The sequence below is a fragment of the Aedes aegypti genome, chromosome 2 (assembly GCF_002204515.2).
Source record: "Aedes aegypti strain LVP_AGWG chromosome 2, AaegL5.0 Primary Assembly, whole genome shotgun sequence".
Lineage (NCBI taxonomy): Eukaryota > Metazoa > Arthropoda > Insecta > Diptera > Culicidae > Aedes > Aedes aegypti.
In genome coordinates, this window is record NC_035108.1 from 399,687,394 (window position 1) to 399,710,508 (window position 23,115).

At 36.8% G+C, this 23,115-nt stretch overlaps 1 protein-coding gene across 3 annotated transcripts in view; it reads left to right on the forward strand.

Moving 5' to 3' along the window:
• Nucleotides 1-22,727, forward strand: part of LOC5577540 (protein quiver) — a 45,845-nt gene extending 23,118 nt beyond the window's left edge. For 2 of the 3 annotated variants that reach the window (XM_001656506.3, XM_021847111.1), the window contains exons 5-6: nucleotides 11,904-12,222; nucleotides 21,588-22,727. In XM_001656506.3, the coding sequence (XP_001656556.3) occupies nucleotides 11,904-12,136 (233 nt within the window). In that variant the 3' untranslated portion in view covers nucleotides 12,137-12,222; nucleotides 21,588-22,727. Of the gene's footprint in view, nucleotides 1-11,903; nucleotides 15,275-21,587 lie in introns of those variants that run through there. The other variant, XM_021847110.1, reaches the window with a different exon arrangement.
• The last annotated feature ends 388 nt before the right edge of the window (nucleotides 22,728-23,115 follow it).

Consider the following 23,115-nt stretch of genomic DNA (forward strand, 5'->3'; position numbering starts at 1 on the left):
GTAGCCAAACAAAGCCAATCACAGTCAGCGAAGCCAGTGAAACTCACGACTATCGCTGCTGTAGGCAAAAAGCAGTGAAAATTGCAAAACACCCGTTGCTAAGGGCAACCCAAAATTACTGTAGAAAAATGTTCTATTACCCGCTGACTAGACTATCTAGTAGACGACACTGAAGACGGCCTTACAGTTGAGGTCACAATACGCGTATCTGTCAAAGGATACAAACTCTAGCGGAATTAAAAGCTATAGTACTTTTCTGTTTTTCGTTTATTTAAATAATTGTCTTTCAAGTTTTATGTCAAACTTTGTAAGATTATCCAAGAACTCATTTGAATACAGGCCTTAAGATGTACAAGCGTAACCAGTGACCTAACTGACGTTAATGATTTTAATTATGTTTATATAGAAACAGGCTCCATAAGATATTGTCCTACCATGTTTCGTGTCTAACGATTGTTCACGGTTATCCCATAACTTTATTTAGATCAGGCCTTCGAAACTACAGGCGTAGCCAGTAATATCTCGAAGGTTTATGAAAAAGAATCATGGTCCCGATATGAACTAGCCCAAGGCTAAAAATCTCGTTAATAAAGATAAAAAAAATCATATTCAAGCAAACTCGAACAAACACCATCGTTTTTCAAGTGTAACAAGATTGTCGCTGTCCAATATTTCGTCGGGTTATTGAAGAACTCTATTGAGTTCTACATCGTTTTTTTTTAATTACGCTTGTCGGCTATCCATGATTTACCGTGAGATCAACAAGCGTAATCATTGATTTCTTGGAACTTAACTTTGTAGAATATAATTCATTGAGCATGTTGATCTGATGAATCATACTCCAATAAGTTAATAGATAACCTCAAAGTAAAACAGTTAAAAATCAAACTTCAAGATTGTTCCTCTGTAGGCGTCACCCATGGGCTCGAATTGGCACTCTTGCCTAGACTATCAAAGCATGCCCGTTTTCGACTTTTGATTTCCTTTTTGAGAGCCAATTGCCTTTCTGAATGCTGCACCGCGTTCTTCTCTTTGTGCTTCTGTGCGTGACCGTTGCATTCTTCGTCTAGCCCGAAGGCAGATTGCAATTGATTCGCACCACCAGTAGGGGGACTGGGGGTAGTTTGCCCACGTTAAGGAGAACAGCGATTTTAGATGTGAAAAACGTTATTTAATGCTCTTTTTTAATTATGGTCGGATAGACAAACGTGTTTTCTACCCAATAGTAGAAACAGCTATCCATTTTAACTATGCTGGGGTTTATAAATTAAGTTTTAAAAAATGCTTGCTTAACTGCATATGTATTGTTTTGCGGGGTAAAATGCCCCGCTTCAGTCCGGCGTTAGCCATGCTGTAAACGTACGCACACAATCATGCTTGTTTATAGGTTGCATACATCCGGGCGTTTATTCAGATGTTATTGTTCAATAATAGTATACATGCTGTTGCAAAAAATGTGCATTTGTAAGGTTCCAATTTTTGCGTAGCTTCAACGTGGCATTACATTTGGTAGAATTTGAATTCAAACGGCTGTTTTGGTGTTATGAAATAGGGGTGGGCGTTTTGCCCCCAGAGTTGATTAAAGTTTAGGTCCTTCAATAAGCTTTTTGAGGGCAAATTTAACATATGTTTACGTAATACAAACTATGACAGTGCACAAGTTGGCTCTCAGCAATAGTTTCAGAAATTTAGTTATTTATCGACCTGAAAAATGACATTGAAAATCGCACAAAATTGCAATGAAAACAGCGAAAAACGTTTTTATAGGATTTTATCGATTTGGTTGAGAAAAACACATAAAAACATATTAGGTAAGGCATTTTTATCAATTTTCTATGATCTAGGGTGAAAAAAGCATTCTAAAACACATTGTTCGTCCAAATCGATGGTGGCGCGTTTTGCCCCCTATGGGCATATTACCCCCAGTTCCCCTACACCGGCGGCCTGTTCTCTCTAGGAGGAGCTTTTCTCGGCATGGAAGCATCATATCATATCATATCATATCATAGCAACTAGCTCTACACCGTTTAGGTCCAGAGTGTTCCGTTCAGAGAATACTTCGCCGTCGAAGCGCGCTGTTTTCCATCCTCGGGCTTGGGTCGAGTTACATCACGCTGCCTGGTATTATACTATAGCGATTGATGATTGCTAAGAGTATAACCGTCATCAACGCGCCAGTTCATGGTACCTAAAAGGTTAGGACTACAAAACGTCACGTCGATAATCGATTCTGCACCATTTCTGCGGAAGGTACTCACTGTACCCACATTTGCCAGCTCTACATTTAAAGCGGCCAGGGATTCCAGCAATAGTTGGCCTCTTTGATTGGTGCAGCGGCTACCCCACTCCACTGCCCATGCATTAAAGTCGCCAGCTATCACTACTGGCTGCCGATTAGCTAGTTCGGCTATCATCCTGTCGACCATGTGGGAATCGACCACCTTGGGGACGCGTAACAACTGCAATAGAATACGCCGTTGATTTTTGCTATAGCAAAACCGTCATTTGAGGTAGAGACTACTTCTTAGATTGGGTATCGTCCTGTCGTCCCTATAGCTGCTAGCTGTTGAGACCTATCCGCCACCCAGTTCCCGTTGTTGGCTGGTATGCGATATGAGTCCGATAGTAAAACCACGTCAGTCTTGGTTTCCGAGACTGACTGCCAAAGCAGCTGCTGGGGTGCTTCACAATGGTTTAAATTTAACTGTGTTACTTCCGTTTTGGCTGCTTTGGTACTCCGCTTGTGCCCGGACATTTGGGTCCGCCAGTTAAATGTCCGCTGTCTGCTCTGTCGACACATATTAGGTACTTAGCGATTTGCTTACAGTCGCTTGCCCTATGGCCTTCGGTGCCGCATTGTCTGCACATCTTATTTCTGTCGGGACCATTGCCATTTCACGACTTATGGCCCTTTCCGAAACACTTGAAGCAAACTTCAGGAGGCTGTTGTATGCTCAGCCGGCAGACCGACCAGCCTACCTTAAGTATGCCCAAGTTCTTCGCTTTGTTGGCATCTGCGACCGGCAGCCTGATCACCGCCACCTGGTTGCCCTGCAGGCCCTTTCTAAAGGGGATGGCCTTACTGGCTAAGTCGATGTCACACTGCTCTTTGAGAGCAGCCGAGACCTCCGCTGCATCGGTGACCTTATCCAGATTTTTACACTGGACAATCGCTTCAGCAGTAAGGGATCTTACATCAACCTCGTCGCCAAGTACTTCTTGTGCCAGTTGCTTATAGACTGCACCCTTTTCCTTGGCGTCCTTTTTTAAGACTAGGATCATTTTACCAATCCTAGTTCGCCTTATGCTCCGCACGTATGCGCCCAATGGCGATAGCTTCTCCGTGCTTCGCATCGCCTTCAGAATCTCGGCGTATTTCGCTTCCTCCGTTTTAATAACGAGGGCTTCGCCTAAATTCCTACGTTTCGCTGTTTTCGGTTTCCTCTGTTTTTTCTTATTTCCAAATCGTATCCACGGGTTGCGGTTGCCTTGCGCCCGTGGTTGCTCTGCCTGGTTCGGGTTATCCCGTTGCTCCTTTTTCTTGGCTTTCTTGGCCTTAGGCTTGGTGTGGGCCTCTCCTTTGTTGCCATGTCCTCTTGATCGCGGGGCTTGACTCGTGGCAGCTTTTCCGCTCTGGAGTCTGGAGTCTTTTCGCCACGTATTCATCCTCGGAAGGTCCCCTCTTTCGCGTATCGAATATTGTCATCAGATATATTCGCGTTGCCTGTGCCTTTTGCCTTCTACCTTGCCAAGTTGTTCCTTGGCTTTCTTGTTTTCCTGCTTTGCAGCTAATACTGATTGTTGCAATTTCAGCAGACTTGAATTCAAGTCTATGTTGTTACTACCTGAATTCTTTGCTGTTGCTACCTGAATTCTAGGGAGGTATTCCCTATTGCGATCCATGGCCTCGATTAGTCCCGGGCCATCGGTCACCTCACATGTTGCACTGGAGCGGCCAGTGCCTGCCGTCGTAACACTGTCTAGGCTTTTGCCCACACTGTTCTCACTTTAGTTGATGTTGGTCGCCTCCTTCCTTGGCGGGAACCTTAGCCGGTTACTGATAGGTCCAGAAGACTCTCCTTCACATTCCGCTAGCTGTAAGTTTGTTTGGTATTAGAGGATGGAAGAGGTCTTAGAGAACGTGTTTTTCACACTTATATGATCGTTCAATAACAGCTCTCCAAAATGAGCCGTTTCAACTTGCTCCGTTGTAACTTACCAGCATTCTTACTACCGGGTACCCCCGTTTGTTTGACCACATTTAATCTGAACTAGAGTTACACATTTCTCAGGAGCACATAAATGTACTGACGAGCCTCCAACCAAACCGTCTCTCAGCTCATCGGAATCCTAGTGCGCTGCGCTAGATGGAGGCTCACGAAAATTCTAAAAGCGCGCGCTAGGTGATGTGCTCTCGGGGAGACTCGTCTCATGCACTGCTCGGCGCTAGGGCTTACCATCGGTATTCAAGTTGAGAAACAACTGCTTAGTAACGAAGAGCCTCTACAACTATTTCCGCCTCATTATGCAGGTGTCTAGATGGCCTACATGATATGGTCGAAGACTCGCGATCCAAGTGTTACAATTTCGATCCTCGTTGAAAACTTTTGTAATCACTTCAATTATTGCGCTGAATTTTAAACAGCACATGTGACGGAGCGCATGAGACCGCAGTGAGACACATCTCAAGAAAAAGGAGGCGCACCAAAAAAGGTCTCACAATGTACAGCGCTCCCGTGCGCTGGCAAACAATGAGGCTCCAGCACCTAAGGTTACAGCACGTGCACAGTAACTCTGAACACTTATTAATTTGTACCTACCCCGCTAATTTGCAAATCGTTCAGATTAAAAATGGTTCAAACGTCATTTAGCTCATGAAACGCAGTAAAGTGGAAAGGAACGCTGTGGAAAAGAGCGCAGCATCAAAACAAAACAGAGAAAGATGTAACCAGAAACACGGTTCTAGGGTGACTAGATGTTCAAATTAAAAATGAAATCCGATGGTTTGCATGAGATACCGTTCAAGTTAACGGGGGTGCACTGTAATAGCTGGAAATTTCACAGAGCGCTAATTTTGTAGTTAGGGTGGTAAGGAACATATGGGAGATTATATTTTCAAACTCTTTGAGAAATTCCTGGAGCGATTCTTGGAGCAATTACTGGAGGAACATCTAAAAAAAATCTGAATAATCCATAGAGGAATTCCAGAGGACTCCAGAGGAAATCTCTAGAGGAATTCCTGAAGAAATCCCTGGAACATCAAATATGCTTTCCAGCTACGCAGTCTTTATTTTTTCAACGGCATCTTATAATAAAGATTATGTACCAGTTCATCTTTGGAAAATTTCTAAAGAAAAAGAGATTTTCCTAGCCAAATCCCTGGAAAAGTCTCTGGAGAAACACCTGTGGAAATCTTTGAAGGATTATTAGGTCAATTACTGAAAAACTCCTAATGGCATCGCTAAACAGATCCCTGCAAAATCCTTGGATTTATCTCAGTAAGAATCACTGTTGAGATTTTGTTGGTGAAATGCTTGGAAAACCTCTGTAGGGATTGTTCTGGAGAAACCCTGCAGAAATTCTTAGGATAATTTCTGATGAATTTCCTGCAGGATTTCATGGGCGATTCTCAGGAGGGGTTTCAAGAGGAACTCTGGAATCCCTGGAGGATTATCTGGAGAAATCCTTGGAGTAAGTCATATAGCGATATTTCTGGTGGTAACTCTGGGAGAATTCCTCGAGGATATTCTTGAGGAATTCGTGAGTTATAGAACACACGAAGAAATTCCTGATGAAATACCTGGAGGAACTTCTGGTAGAACCCCTGGAGCGATCTGTGAAGGAATCACGACAGAAATCTCCGGAATGATTCCAGGACGAATTTCGATACGACTACCTGGTATTATATATTTAGGAAATTCTGGAGAAATCACAAGAGAAAAATCTTGAATAATCCTTAAAGAGTTTGTCCTAGTGTAACTCCTGGAGGAATTCCTGGAGAAAGCTTCGAAGATATCTCTGAGCAATTCTCGCTGAAACCAGGCCGCCATCGTTAGAATTCCAATTTTATGTCACTGATCGCTAGTTATAAAACTTAAGGGTGGTCCTTTCGGGTTTCTCAAATTGGTGGACCGTCGTACGCCAGCTAGCTAAACGTTTTGCGAAAAAGCCCATTTTTTTTTTATTTTCTACACGTGATATGGCTTATATTTCCCTTGGAACACATAGCAAACTTAGTGGCATCGTATAGAGAAAGGATATAGCTTTCATTTGAAGTTAAAAAAAAATTGGCAGCTATTTCAAACTTGCCCCCATCTTGAATTTTGTTAGAAAAATCGATTTTTCACCATTAGCGCACCGCTCGTTTTGAATTCTGAGGTCACCATCAGAAATCTGAGGAAAAATTATGTGAGATAGGCAAAAACTAGGTGAGCAATGGTATTTACCCTATGAAATGAACGATTTTCTAAATCATGTTCCACTATTTTGACGCATATGGCGAGTGCAATCAATGAAAACATTATTTTTTGTACAACAAAGAAACAAGTTTTCAATCGTTGGTATTTTATTCAATTCAGATAAAGAATAGGAGTATTATTTTGAGTGAAAAAATCTGGCGGCCATCTTGGATTTTGACGCCGTCTTGGTTGTAAGTAGTAGAATGAGTTTTCCTCTTGTTAGCACTCAATATGTTGAACTTTAATGCTACCGTTACACTCACTCTTCTTTTGTTCTTCTGTTTCCTGACGTTACGTCCCTACTGGAACAGAGCCAGTCCCTTAGCTTAACTAGCTTTAAAAACAAATTATCAGATAAGATTTATAACCTACCTGAATGATTCTTCTGCATATCTTCGAGTTGAAAAATAGCATTATTTATTTCATTTATTTGGTCTAAAACCATTGAATGAGATGAACAATCAGTTCAACAACTGAGATAAGATAAGAAAGATAGAATTTGATTGTTTTTTTGACGGAGGCCTCATAATTCAACATGTTGAGCGCTAATATGCTTAAAAACCATTCAACTGCAGAAAAGCAAGATGGCGCCTAAATCCAAGATGGCCGCCGTATTTTCCCACCTCAAAATTATACACCTACGTTTTGTCATTATGTCCACATTAGAACAAAGCCTGCTTCTCATCTTTCAATTTCGCCATTTTTCACATGTAAGGTACCGCGGGGCAAGTGGGAACGAAAAAAACGATAGTTCAAACCGATTGTTCAATAAAATTTTCAAATGTCAATATTTTTCAAATCCGACAACACAATCACGTTTTGGCAACATATTTGCTGGTGTGTGCATGAAACTAATCGAATAGTTTCGAAATTGTGGAAACCTTGGAAGAAAGTTTTAGAATGAGCCAATGGACGCAGTTACCTCGCTAAGCGGGGCAAGTGGAACACATCCAGTTTCATGCGTCAATCCACATCAGTAAGTCAACCATTACAATAATATGATTGATAAGTCATAGACTTTTAATTTTAAGTAGATATTTGATGTACATAAGGGATCAACCATAAAATACGTTACGTTTTAGGAAGAAACCCTTTATTCAATAGTATGTCACCTCACATTTAATATTAACTGAAAATTCCTCAATAAAAGCGTAAAGAGGAATTAAACATGTTCAAAATATATCATTTATAAGTTGTTAATTAAAATGTAGCACATAAACAATCAATAATTGACGAAATTATAAATATGTTTTGTTATTATTTATATGCATGGCAGAAAACCACCTTATGTGATGGAATTGTTTTCCATCACTACTTAATTTGGTAGAAATAACAAATAAAGTTCAAATAACATAGAAAAGTAATCGTTCACATGATGCATTTCAAATTTCAGCTGTGTGTTTGTTCAATTTTGAAGTCGTATTTCAAAAATAAAAAATTGATGAAAACATAAAGAATAATAACAGTTTTCATCTCCCTCTTATGCAATTACGTAATTTGAGGATGATCTTTTTTGATTAAAATCATTTGTTTGAATGTTTTAGTGCTAATCTCTAGCAAAATGTATGAAACGTGTACGAAAAGTTTTGATTCTGGTTTTTGTTTTGATAGGTCCAACTTACCCTAGGTACAAATATATTTTGGGGTAAGATAGGCCATCGAAAATTTCATATGAAATGAAAACAAAATACTGATTAATCGTTAGCAGCTTGTAATAATACTAAAAATTATAGCTGTCTGATGGAAATTCGATTTAAAACACACATATTTTTTGCAAGTCAATGCAAGCCGTGAAACGTGTCACAATGTGTCATGCAAGTTGAAAATGGCGCTGAACTGACAACTGTTACATGAACCACATGGTAATAAAAATAAAAAAGTGTGTAGTACTAAATACATTCCTTGTCATTGTATCTTCAACTTTCTAGAAGAATACCCTCATGAAAAACTTTTCCTAGTTGAGCTATGACGAAACGCTCCACTTACCCCGGATTCTCACTTGCCCCGGGGTACCTTATGTTAAGCGGTAGTAAAAACGACCCTTTATGGCTCAGAAGATCAATTTTTTTTTTGCTCAAAAACTTGAGATTTCCATTCTAAATTAATGCACTTTTGGCAATGTTTAACGTTAAAACTACAGATATTACCACAAGACCACAACGCGCAATCTATAAACTTCATTCAATGAACAACAATGCAAATGGTAAAAAAAAGTTTGTTTATTTTAATCAATGTTTTCGAACGGTTTTAATTTATTGAACTTGTTTAATCATTATTCCTGAATTCCTATTCAATAACCTGTATTTATAACTAATAAAGCTGAGTATCAGGCTCGGTTCTGGTAGGGACGTAACGTCATGAAAATGAAGAATAATAAGAAGAAGAGTATACGTAACCTTGTTTTTCTTGGTAGCCTCTAAATTCAACGTGTTGAGTGCTTTCAAGATGAATAATTAATTCTACTACTTCAAACCAAGATGGCATCAAAATCCAAGATGGCCACAAGATTTTGTCACTTAAAATAATACTCTTAGGGGCGATTTCTTCACCTTCGCTTAAGCAGTAAACCACGTTTACCCATATGATTAAACTTGGTTTAAGGCCTAAGCGCGGGTGAAGAAATCGGCCCTTATTCTTCACTTGACTCGAATAAAACACCAATGATTGAAAACTTTTCTGATGGTGATCTCAGAATTCAAAACGGTGCTGTGCGCTAATGGTGAAAAATCAATTTTTCTAACAAAATTCAAGATGGCAAATTTTTTTTAAACTTCAAATGAAAGCTATATGCTTTTCTCTATACCATACCACTAAGTTTGCTATGTGTTCCAAGGGAAATATAAGACATATCACTTTAGAAATGCCCAAGATTTTTTTAAAAATGGGCTTTTTCGCAAACTGGGCTTTTTTGCTAGCTGGCATACGAGGGGTCCACCAATTTGAGAAAACCGAAAGGACCAGCTTTAAGTTCTATCGAAAACTAGCGATCAGTGACATAAAATTGGAATTCTAACGATGGGTGCCGATGGCGGCCTGGTTTCAGCGAGAATTGCTATCTGCAAGAATCCTTATATAGCTTTTTCTGGAGAAATCCTTGGAGAAGTCTCTGGAAGATTTTATAGAGAAATATCTGAAAGAATACCAAAAGAAAGAGATTATCTAGGCAAATTTTCCGGTAAACTCTTTGGAGCAATCTTCTAAAGAATCCCTGGAGAAACCTCTAAGTAAGATCAAAAGCAGTGCTGTAAACATTCGACACTTTGCGCGACGTTCGTTTCGTTGCAATGGTCAGCAGTCACAGCACGAGCGGTAGAATGAACGTCGACAAACACAAAAAAGTGTCAATTGAATGTCGTCTGATACGATGAAATTTGTATAAATCATAAGTTTTGCAAAGAATTCAGACATCGGATCATAAACAACATGGATAGTTTGATCCTGAGAGAGACTCGCGAAGAGGAAAAATATCAACGTCATATGCAGCCCAGATTCCCCTCTCACGAAACGTCAAATGCAGCCCACCGTTTTTATGGCTGAAAAAGTGAAAAGTATTGTGTTCAAAGTAAATTGCTATTAAAAACCTCAGTCAGCGGAGCAGTTTTTTCCAAAGTTGCTGATAAATCTAAGCAGAAGATTAATTTTGTCTAATGTCTGCTACGTTTGCTGGCATGAAATTTCACTCAAACGGCTATTTATGATTCGATGTGATGCAAACTTAATTATTTTTTGCTGAGAGGTTCATGTGAGGGTTTGAACGGCTAGCGCATAATTGGTATGAACACAAAGGGGAATTAGAAAAAAAACTCAGCAATCACAGAAAAAGAAGACCGTCTTCGCGAGTCTCGTCTCAGGTTTGATCTTGTCTGTTATGTAGAATGTGACACACATACAGTGAAAGCAGAACAAAAACAAACAAATCCATAACGATTCCAAGCGAAGCTATCGTGTTCAGTGGCATTCAATTGACATTTTTCTTTTCGACATTCATTTGATCTCTCGTGTTGTGAATGTTTAAGGGAAGCGCTGTCGAAAATCAGCGAAAACGTGTCGATTACCGTGATTGCTTACAACACTGATCAAAAGTCAAATATTGTGGCAGCCATCTTTGGATTCTGAGATTTTTCACCTTAAACGACAGTTGTGCTCAAAAATTTGTAGAATTCAATTGAAAGAACCTGTATGGGTATCAATTTTGTTCACAATCCTCCGAAAGATCACGTTTTAAGATCTGAATCTGAGATCCAAATAGTATTTAACGGTCCTTGACTACAAAACACAGTAAAACCTACTTGAATAGTGAAACTTGGTAAATTCATTCAAGTTCCCCGAATTCCATATCCCCGAATGACATTACCCCGAATTCCAATATCACGGGGCAATGCCATTCAAGGGTAGTGGCGTTCCGGGAGATGGCGTTCGGGTAGTGGCATTCGGGGTAATGGGGTAGAATCCATTAAACAGTTGTTGTACTCAAAACTTGGTAGAATTTTCTTGAATGAGCCTGTATGGCTTTCGAACTTGTTTATAACGCGCTAAAAGATCGCTGGTTACGCTTAGACTGTACTCAAAAGAGTTCTTGTATAACCTTGAACGGTCGTTGAACTCAAAACTGGACAGAACAAATGTTCATGAAAAAGGGTATTTTTTCGTACATAAACTTTGAACGTTTCGAGCTGTTTATTATAGTACTTGCAAAAAATGATAAAATTGCCAGCTACTTGGGCACTTCAATGATTCACTTTAGCATGGAGGCCCAATATGAGCTTATTAGCTTTCAAAAAAACCCACTGCCGAAGTGAATCAAAAGAACCAATAATAGGATGCGGCTCCCTACCTACAAATAATAATAATGATAAAAAACAAACAAATTTAATTTGAAATTGAATTTTATGTCCCTGCTTTATGTATTACGTCTAATCTGGTTCATTAGACTTATCACCTATGTTGTGACAATATCTTTGAAATGAGTATTTCCAGACCATATATTTTCTTTAGTATATGTTGCAAGTTGTTATTCACAAATGTTTATCGCAACATACCTTTCGTTATAATTTTACATCTCCTTTCAGATTATCTACCGACAATTTTTAGTTGATCAACAATCATCGAACCGGAGAAACCATAACTTTTTTTTATCTCCAATATCATATCAATACAATCTAAATAACGGAAATGTTTTCTCTTTTCTCTGTTTACTTTTATCCAAAACGGTATTTTGCGCTTCCTGGTCATCGTCCTGCGTGCTGGATTGTTATTCTCATCTGTGTTTTCCGTTGTCATTGTTTTCGTTTTCGGTTATTTGGCCCACATCCTGTGTTATGCAACGAAAAAAAAAATCACAAACCAAACTCCTTACGAAAATACTAAAAAAACGTTGGAAATGAAACTAATGAAATCAAACGTATTGCCCCGAAAATGAATCGACATAAACATAAAATATTTCAGCTTATGAAGTTGTAAGACGAATGTGCACATCACAATTACAGATAAATCTCTTTATGGTAGATCACGTGTGTATGATGGAAAGTTCAGGCAATGGTCATATGTGTTTTTGTGAGGAAGATATGTGTAACTCGAGCCCCAGCTTATTTATCACTAATCATCTCAATGTGAAGATGTGCGTCAGTAGCGTAATAGCCGTTTTTCTACTAAATGCCGTGCAGAGAGTGTTGCGGTAAACCGCGAGAGCTTTATTCCCTTCAAACTGGCAGATAACTGGGAAAACGTGAAACCAAAACTACGAGGAAACCCCTTTTTATAGTCGGTAGATAATTGAACGCAAAAACTAGTAACGCATTACATGAAGGTTGTTTTCGTTCCTGGAAATGAACCTTGGATGTTATGAGTTATTCCTAGGTCTTCTCTAGCACTGCATCGCAAAGCCTTTTTATATCATGCAGAGAGAAACTTGAAACACAAAATTTCAGAAACACTCCAGCTCATACACTAACATTTTAGATTATCTCCAATTGCAGACTGGCTTACGAACATCGAAATCTCTTATCTGATTGAGTTTTTTGTAGACCTTGGTTCTGTATTTTAGTTCAGAGTTACCTCCCTTCGTTGAAGCTATTAAAACACATCGAACCCTTGTCCAGAGCTCATTCCGGACAGCTACTGTAATCAGTATGTCAGAATGCAAAGGTTGAACATGAAGTTAAACTTTTCTAAGAATTTCCAATAACTAGTACAATCATTTAGACCTTTCTACGTTTCGTTTTTCATGGAAAATATGAAACCGATCGAAATGAATCACATCATTATTACTAAAGTCCCACTGTTCTAGAATTGTTTAGAAACCCAATCCATAAAAATATTCTCATTTATCCTCAATCAAATGAATTGTATCAATATTTATAAGTCTAATATTCATTCTTTTTTGATTCCTCTTAGTAACTGCATGTGAACAAAAAAAACTAATTATAAAATAAGTTTGTTTCGTTTTCCATTCAATCTTTTTCAAAACTAACCACTTTATCACTCAAGTCCTGCAAAGAAAATCTCTTATCCTTTAATAGATAGTCTGTATTATACGAGTTTCTCCACCCCTAGTAAATCTAGAGTTGAATTATTAGTTACGTTCCGATTTCTTTTTCAAATTTTTATAGTTACCCATAGCGTAATTTAGGCCAGTTTTGAAACGAATGAGCTAACGATTTATCACACTGAACAATACACTTAAGAGAGATTTGAGACAGATGCATATAACAAACGCATAATAGAGAAGAAGAAAAAAGTCAGCTTAGTGATTGCGAGTGCGTAGAACCATTTCTTCGAGTTCACCTGTTATTGGTTTGTTATGAATCGCAACTTTCGCAGTAGTTAGAGTTTTGTAATGCAAATAAAATAGAAACACTTTTACACATTTATACACCCGTCCATTACATCCATTTGGTAGTTGAGTTCTATGACCCTGACGTTACGTTGATAGATATAGTTAATTAAATCATCGAGTCATTTGTCATTTTGTACATAGTCAAGTCGAAACATTGTTTCCTTCTAACCGAAAAAAAAACAAAAAATATCAACTAAAAGTCTATACATATATCTAACTAAAAACATAAACAGTTGCTCAGCTTTCCCACACTATTTTTGCAATAGTGATATTAATCAAGCGAATTCTCTCGAATACCGGAAACGAAAATGGCGTCACCGATCGATGCCACCCGGAAATTGATGATCACGAGAAGAATCGTAAAAGAAATGTGCTAACGGTTAAAGTTTTCTTCATGAGTTTACTTGTACATATAGACTTGGTTCACTTATAGAGTTTTCATTTAAAGTTTTCTACTGTAATCGCATGTTCGTTTGTTTTCCATTACACTTTGTATCCTTTTGCATGCTGTTGATAAGATCTAGTCATGTTTAACTTTGGAAAATGTTTGCAGATGGCTTCATTTCACTTGCGATGAGCGAAATGAAATGTTTTTAATATCATCTATGGTCAAAGGTGTAGTAATATCATAATAATTCTTTGAGTTAGATTCGATCATTCTGGGGTCTAATAATCCGTGGGTAGATTTTTTTGTCAAAAATGGCTCGAATGTTTAGCTTTCGAGCATACTCTTAACAGCTTAAGGAAGAGGTTTCTGAAACCAAAGATGACCACCACAATGGCTCGCATTTTCAAATCTTGTTAGCCAGAATAACTACAAAACTGAAAATGCAACTCATGGCTAAATGCACTTGCAACAAACAGCGATTAGCATTTTCAGCGTGATACGTTTGCTAGAGCTCTTGATTTGAGCTCAAGTAATCATGATGCTTACTAAATCTAGACGCAATGCACCTTATTCGCCTTGAAGATTATAGTGTTAAGATGAAAATTTCGAACTAAGATTCACGTCACGAGCTGTTCAGACCAGCCAAAATCAAAATAATACGTAAAACTGTGAGGAGGCTACGATTAGGAGCCTAAATTAGTATCGGGGCATAACCGAACTCTAGCTACCGTGCAACTTTGAAATTAATCAAGAATATGGAAATTCTACCGACCGAAATTTCAGCAACTTATGTAAATCAGATATCATAAATATCCTGAAATATATCCATTTCGAGATAATGCGGGACATAATTTATGTTAATCAGTTAAAGGAAAAGAATGCAAAAGTTAAGAGTATAAATATGACACTTCATCTCAGAGCTTTTTTCGTTAGAATCGAGAACATTTTAGGTGATTTTAGCTAAAACTGCCAATGCTAATAAACACTTACAAACAATCTGTTCTACAATCACTATTTGATGAAGGTTCTAAAAGTTCATCACTTATCTCTGACAGCCTTTTTATAGTACAACTTTAATGGTCTTAAATTTCTTAGCGAAACACATTTTTTTACAAATTAGGGCCATTACAAAAAAAGTCGGAAATTTCTTTAAAAAATTAAACGCCTAGAAGTGTGCAATGCAGGGTTCATTCGATTTTGTTAGGAATGTACTTATTTACATTACAAAAAGGTGGATTTATACTCGATCCAATGTCGAAACATGAGAATCAATCGATATCTAGTCAGAAATATAATTTTATACAAATTTATATAAACTTATAATGATGTGTTACACCTAAAACACTTTTGTAGATGATTTTTTATATTAATTCCGTACTTGAAAACACAAAATTTAATCCACGTTCAGAGAATTTTTATCCAATCTAGTTCCAACTGCAATAATTACAAACAGTAGTTTGATTGTGGATTTCCATGTGTTCACATATACATTATATAATATTCCCCGAAACCGAAAATCGACTAACGAACATATGGAAAATAATAAGTAAAAACTTCAATTGATAACTAAGATACAAGGACTGTTTTCCAAAATATAAAATAAAAACCTTTAAAACAGAATGCAGAAATAATGAGTTTTCTTCCAAAACAGTTAACCTCTTTACGGTATCTCATAAACATCATGAACTTATTTCAAATTTCATTGTATGTATTTTGAAATACAAATCAATGCTGATGGTCGAAATCAACATATGAATTTGGACAACCGTACGTCGATATCTAGCCATGTACAGGGGATTGGCAAAATGATTGAGATAGGCAAAATTTTGCCTAAATTCAAATGCTTATAACTTTATGAAAAATTGATGAAATTGGATGCATCCGGAAGCAGTCGACGGCAAATTTTGTCTAATTTTAGGAACTTGCTCGGCCATGCATATTGGCCACTGGACACTGGAGATGTTTCGGATTTTCCGAGGTCATGTCCAAATGTCATTTTTTCTGTCGCTTGTATTTTTCTGCGGTGTAAAGTTAAATAGATGTTTACAATTTTCCTAAAAACTAGAACTAAAAGGAAGTTGAATGCCGCTGGACGCGTTAGGATTGGTTGGAAATCTTCAGAAATATGAACATTTTAGTAAAACTGGTTCCGGAAAACATGGTCAGTCATGTTTGTATTCCCAATCATGTAAATATTATCCGGAGCTATATCCAAGTGGGCATCAACCTTCAAAATGAAGTTTTCTGCAGCATATTCATAACTATAACATGCATAGACTACTCTATAGTAGGTTCCAGATGCCCTGGGGGAAGTGGCCAATTAGGAACATATCTGGAACCATATCAATATGGGCATCAAACTTCATGATTTTCAAAGGTTATGCTTTCCGAAGCATTTCAAGCACCACCGGCTGCCATGACCAACTTATAGTAGGTTGTAGGTGCCCCGGGGATGTGGCCAATTCAAAACATGTCCGTTCACCTTTTTAGAATTACCTTCTTCTAAGCATAGTAGGATCCATGTGACTTGGAGGATGTGGAGCATTTACAGAACCACAAGATGTAATGACCACTCTATAGTAGATTCCAGGGGCTCCTAGAGATGTGGCCAATTTGGAACCTGACCACATCCCCAATAAGCTACTCTGTAAATACTTCTAGTAGCATCACCTTCAAAAATCTTGATGTTTATACCGATATTGTTGTGTTTTCGGGCATGTTTTGAATTGGCCACATCCCCGAGACACCTAGAACCTACCATTAAGTGGTCATGGCAGCCGGTGGTGCTTGAAATGCTTCGGAAAGCATAACCTATGAAAATCATGAAGTTTGATGCCCATATTGATATGATTTCAGATATGTTACTATTAGACCACTTCCCCCAGGCCACCTGGAAACTTCTATAGAGTGGTCTGTGCATCTAATGGTTCTGAATATGCTGCTAGAAACATCATTTTTAAGTTTGATGCCCACTTGGATATAGCTCCGGATAATATTTACATGATTGGAAATACAAACATGACTGACCATGTTTTTCGGAAGCAGTTTTACGAAAATGGTCATATTTCTAAAGATTTTCACCCAATCTTAATACGTCCGGTGGCATTCAACTTCCTTTTAGTTCTTCTTTGGTTTCTTGGAAAATTGTAAACATCTATTCAACTTTACACCGCTCAAAAATACAAGCGACAGAAAAAACTGACATTTGGACATGACCTTGGAAAATCCGGAACATCTCCGGTGTCCAGTGGCCAATATGCATGGCCGAGCAAGTTCCTAAAATTAGACAAAATTTTCCGTCGACTGCTTCCGGATGCATCCAATTTCATAAATTTTTCATAAAGTTATAAGCATTTGAATTTAGGCAAAATTTTGCCTATCTCAATCATTTTACCTATCCCCTGTATTGTTGCAAAAATATTGCAGAAATTAATATTAAAATCTTCCCCAGGAGAAGATTTTATTTATTGTTCCAGGTATTCTTACAAACATTCTCTCAGAAGTAAAGACTTTTTGAGAACGTCAAAGAGTTCCACTAATGGAACCTCCAGACCGTCCTTCATTATTTTTCAAAACAATATAGCATATTGCGAATAAAAGTGTGTGATTACTACGCTTATTCAGCATGCGATGAATAATATGTGTAGCGAAGCCACCAGGTCGATTCAACGTTATCTTGCACTGTTATTTACAGTTCCACCCATATAGGAGGCCCAGCTAGCCATTCAATGTATAATACCTTCAAGCATTGCTCTTAAAATTCAAGAAATTTGTCGATAATAATTCAGCCAGCGCTGGTAGCGACTGAGTGCCTAGAAAATAGGAACTTAGAGACCTTTTGCCTGAATAAGGGGACAAAAAAGAGACCGAAAAGAGGAATCAAGAAAACAAAACAAGCAAGGAGATAAGAGTTTGATTCTTCAAAGCATCAGAGCAGAACTTTCTCTAGATCTAAGACATTTGTGAAAATTTATCGTCGCATTACGACGATTATTACTACTCGATTATTTTATGATTTGTTCTAGGAATATCATCAGAAATAATTTCCCAAATGTTCAGATATGACTCCAGAAATTTCTAGAGGAGTTCATTTAGTGATTATTTTCCATGCAATTCCTCCACGAATTTTCCTAGGGAATTTCTCTAATAATTTTGTCAAGGTCACTTCAAAAATTCAACCTGGTTTTCCCCAAAGATAACCATGAATTTCTCCAAATATTCTTTCAGAAATCATCAAAATTCCTTCAAAAATTATTTTAAAAATTTTCCGACAAGGTCCTAGCTTTTCCATGATTTTATTCGTCCATCGATTTCTCTAGGACATCTTCCATGTTTCCCAGTCAGAACACCTTCTAAAATTCAATCAATAACTTCTCCAAAGCTTCATTGATTTCCTATAAAGTTGTCTATCAGATATGTAAGATTTCAATTTGGGATTTCTCTAAGGATTCTTTCAGCAATTGCTCCATAGTTTCCTGCTAAGGTTTTTACAGAAATTCCTCCAGTAATTCTAAGAGATTTTCTCAAGTAAGTCAATAATGATTTTTTCAGAATGATCACAAGATAAATTGCTGAACAATAAATCCGTGAAGTGTTTCTAAACAAAATCCTAAGGTAGCATCTGATAAAACTTAAGTAAATTTTTAGAGTCACCCTGTATCAACAAGAATCTCTGTTTTCTGTCAAATCAAATCAGTTGTAAAAGAAGTCCCAGATTAATTGCTATGATAATCAAAAGAAAAATTAATCGAATCTAGGAATAATATTTCGCAAGATTTTTTAAGCGATTTTGTATTTCCTCGAAATTATTGGACAGAATCTCAGAAATCTAAAGAAATTTGTGTATGAATGATCGGAGGAGTTATTGGAAAAATTGCTGTAGTATTAACTATTGTGAAAACTTAAATGAACTTTCGAAGAACCCAAGGTATTTTTTTTTTTTTTGAAAAACTCCTTATGAAATGTAAAACTGCTGGAGTAATTACTCAGGAATAAACCTTTGTTGATTTTCTCGGAATAAATTCTGTAGAAATAATTGGAAGATCTCCTGTTATTCTAAAGAATTCGGTTGACATATTAGTGGAAAAATATCTAGATGGAATTATAGGATAATCCTTGGAAAAACAAAGTCAAATACCTGATAAAATTACTGGAGTCCTCAAAGATTTCCTGGAGACATTTTTGAAAAATCGCTGGAAGAATTCTTGGGATAATTGATTGAGAAAGCTCTAAAAGAATTTCTGGAAAGATCCCTGTAGGAGATCCTGAAATTATTCTAAATGAGTTCACTATGATAATTCCTGAAACTTTTCCTCGAGGAATCTGCGACGAAATTCTTGAGAAGCCCGTTATAGTCTCTGGAGTTTTCTCTAGAGTCTGTAGAATTTTTCATCAGGATTCATTGTAACCATAATAAGTAAAAAGAGACTTCAGAGACCATTTTGTTCGAAAAAGAGTTTAGAGACCTTCCATTAAAAACAAAATTTTTTAGAGCCGCTAAAAAGAGATCTGGTATCAGCAATCTGGTTCATTGCAATAGCCATCAGTTTTTGTTTGAGTCATCACTTGGTAATTCTTCAAAGTATTTTATAAAATATTGCTTCTGATTTTTTTCCTGCGATTCGGCCATGAATTCCTCTAAAGATATTTTTTGATAAAAATCAATCTGGAACATATGAAAATATTCGTTCAGAAATACCTCTTAAAACTTCTTCGAGAATTCCCTCAGAGTTTTGTTCAAATTCCATTCATCTAGAATTAACGCCATAGTATTTGTTTCAAAGATTTCTAAAAAAAAATACACTGGGAGTTTTTAAAGGATTCCTGAAAGAAATTTCGCCGTCAGAATTTTCAGGGCATAACTGCAGTGATCGATTTCTCCTCATCGTTTTTCTAATAAGTTTGTGAATTTGGCGAATATTTTCGACTGCTATTTTTGTTTCAGTAGATAGTTACTCATCATTCCTCGTCATACTGCATGGTAAAATTTTATGGACTTCGATTGAATTTCGTGTATCAATCAATAGAAAAAAAAAGAAGCGAGGAATTATTCTAGAAGTTCTAAGGCTCGACTTCACCTATGGTAACAAATTCTACATACCTATCATAAAGCAAATCATAATGTTAGTGAGAGTTTACTATTTAAAATCACCTTCAAAAGTGTTTTAAGCTGAAACGATGGATTCTTAAGCTTTAAGATTGTTTTTCATATAAATCAACTGTTTTGGGAATAGAAATCAATATATTTGGTACAAAATTAAATTCAGTACGTAAAGTAAATAGAGTTTTAATAGCTCTGGCGCTTAACGCTATATGAAACTATCTGATTTGGATTACATAAATGACTCAATACGTAAAACACAGGCATTGCAGAATTCGTTCTCAATCTATTTTGAATCACGATCAAAGCAAGCGAAGAAACACATCCCATCCGAAGCAGTCCAGGATCGGCATTGTATCGCGAGTTTTAACAAGTTTAATACATGAAAGCAGCGAACGATTGCCGCCTAGCAGTGAGATAGATTTTCACTTTTTAGCAAAAGTGAAGATACACCAATGGTGTCTTCGGCAAAGTTGTAGGTAATTTCACTACATGAAAATTTGATGAATATACTTCAGCTCTATCTATTGAATTTTAAGAGATATGGGTCATTTCTTGTGAACGACCCCTTAAAACCCCTTAAACTTCCTCTAACATTTACAGGGGCAACATGTTTAGCTTACATATAAAAGAGTAACTCAACAGCTATCAAATCCAAGGTTACTAACACATGGCACTGCTTTCCTTGACTACAAAATATATTCTGTAAAATGTTTAAAAATTAAAATTATGCAGCTTTGAATACCGTGTATTTTTTTGAATTCGGCATTTTTCAGGGCTGAATGCATAATTGATTGTAGAACATAAGAAAAAACTCAAAAACACACAGGTTGTCGTTTCGAAAGACAGAAAATTTGAAATAGTCTCTAACTCTGTCAAGTTAGGGACTGGCAAAGGATGACACTTTGGGCACCTAGATAAGAAAGTTAAGTTGCATGGAAAGTTGTAAGTTATTAGTGGGAAAAAAACTGCCATATTATCGATTGATCAACGTCGTGGATTTTCATAAAGAGACGTGTCTGGGATTCTGCTCAGTAGGCAGCAAAGATCACCGAAATGTCAAAAATAATCTCATAAGATTTGCCAATTACATGTGTGGAATTCCAATCATTACAATTGCTCTAGGGCATTCGGATGTATATTAATTCGTAACATGAATCTTAGTTCTTTTCATGGGTTGGTACCTGAATTAATTCTTGGTGGATTATTTTCTACAAATCAAGCATTTTATAACATGATGTCAAGCTTAAAACTTGATTTTTTTTTCAGTGAAGTTCAGAGAGGTTTGAACTCTTTTCAGATCCAAAAATCCAATAATGACGGATACGCAAACATTATGGACATCTCAATAAATATCTCTAAGGTTCTGCTCAGAAATATTTTTGGAAAAGATAAACGGGTTAACTTTTTGCAGCAATTATAACGTTTCCTTAGCCGTTTTGGGAAACTTTCGAGCTTTTCCGTTCTACTAATTACATATGAGTTAAATTTTGTTCATTTTCTATTTGATAACCGTTAGCACTGATTCTCCGAAAAGTTAATATCGAAACTAACGAACCGTAGAAACAGATTCCTCGGAAAAATATTCTAAACGTCAGTGATGGGGAAAATCGCTTACAGTATGTATGTGTTGAGCAAACTGGTTACCCTACAATGTCCAAGAATTCCGAAGTAAAACTAACATTACATACTACCTTTCCATATATTTGCTAGTTGTACTTAATCTGCTACAAACATTTCTGTGTACAAAAGCCGCATGTACTACAAACCATGTGCTCATATGAAAAATAATAATATCTTTTCTAGAGTCTACTACTAAGTCATCAGCCAACCACGGGAACACTCATCAATGAACCAGGAAAAACTAGTTAGACATATTATAGATTTTTTCAAGTAAAAAAATTAAGTTATCTGCAAAAACGTCACTAACAGTTTGTATCAAAATTTGATTTACAAAGAAGTGTAGCCACAACTGTTCGGATCATTGATAGTATATGAACTATGGAGAACTACAGAGTCCAATTTATAGAATGTTAATTAACAGCGTTTACTGTATTGTACACACATTTAGCAAAAGAAGTTGAAATGATTACGTAAGAAACTTCAACTTATACCGTAAATGCTCTTACTTAACTGTCCACAAGCTCATTAGGCAAGATATTCATCAAAATTTAATTTTGTAATAGAGTCTTCGTGATTATACAAAGACTATGTATGAAGAAGATTGCTGGATCAGTTGTGACTATAAGGCGTCATAGTCTGCATTCTTCAAGAAAGGCAGAACAACATCATCATTTTGTTAAATTTCACTAAACGTAAATTACACAAAGTTTACTTGCTATGTTTCCCTCATAGATGAACGCTTTCTGAAAACGATCATAGTAATTCAAACAAGGTGATATAGATAGATTTAGATATTATTTATGATTGATGAATTTTTGTTATTAAATACGAGAACCGTAGATTTCATAACTAACCAAACGAAGAGATCAAACTATATTTCTATAATAAACGAAACAATGCAAAGAACACGAATACCACACGGAAGCCCGTAGATAGTCACATAATTATAAGCAGCTGCTCATGCAATGAATTTAAAAATTGATAGTTGATGAATAATTTTCCCACTGCCTTTCAATTAGCTTCACTTCTGCGACCTTAGAAACGCGCATCACAATGCTTTTTACTAGATTATGTCCTAAATCTGTGTATGCACTGTGCGACATTTTTGAAAAGAAAACATACTTTTTGATCAGTGAAGTGCTTTCCTGAAGATATCATATTTTTCAACCTTTAACTAGATCAACGCCAACTATTTCATCAAAATTAATGAAAATTAGTTTATTTCTACTATTTGGAATTGGAATAATTGCACACATAAACCTACCAAATTAAGGTCAGTTTTGAAAACGACTAATTACTTCCAATAATTAGTATTGTTAATTTTAAACAGATTGATTTGACAGTCAACGTATTTTCGAACTCTCTTAGAATCTGCCATGAGAGAACCAAAAATTGATTTTTATATGTTGCACTTTCTATTTTCACCCTGATTGCAAATCTTTTGACAAACACGTGTATTTGGACAATTATTTGCAGTCTCCCTCAGTGGATGTGAGTAATAGGGTTCTAAAGCCCTAGGCCTTATTCTACCAAACGCTTAATCTTACGCCAGTAACACATGTACCCTTTTTTTCTAATTTGTAGGTATTGGTTCAATTAAAAAAAAAATGAAATTTTTACCGGACCCTCAGTTTAAAGTGAATTTCAAACCCATTTTTTACCTTTAACTCGCCCTGTATACTCAATTATGGCAATTAAAGAGCTGACATGC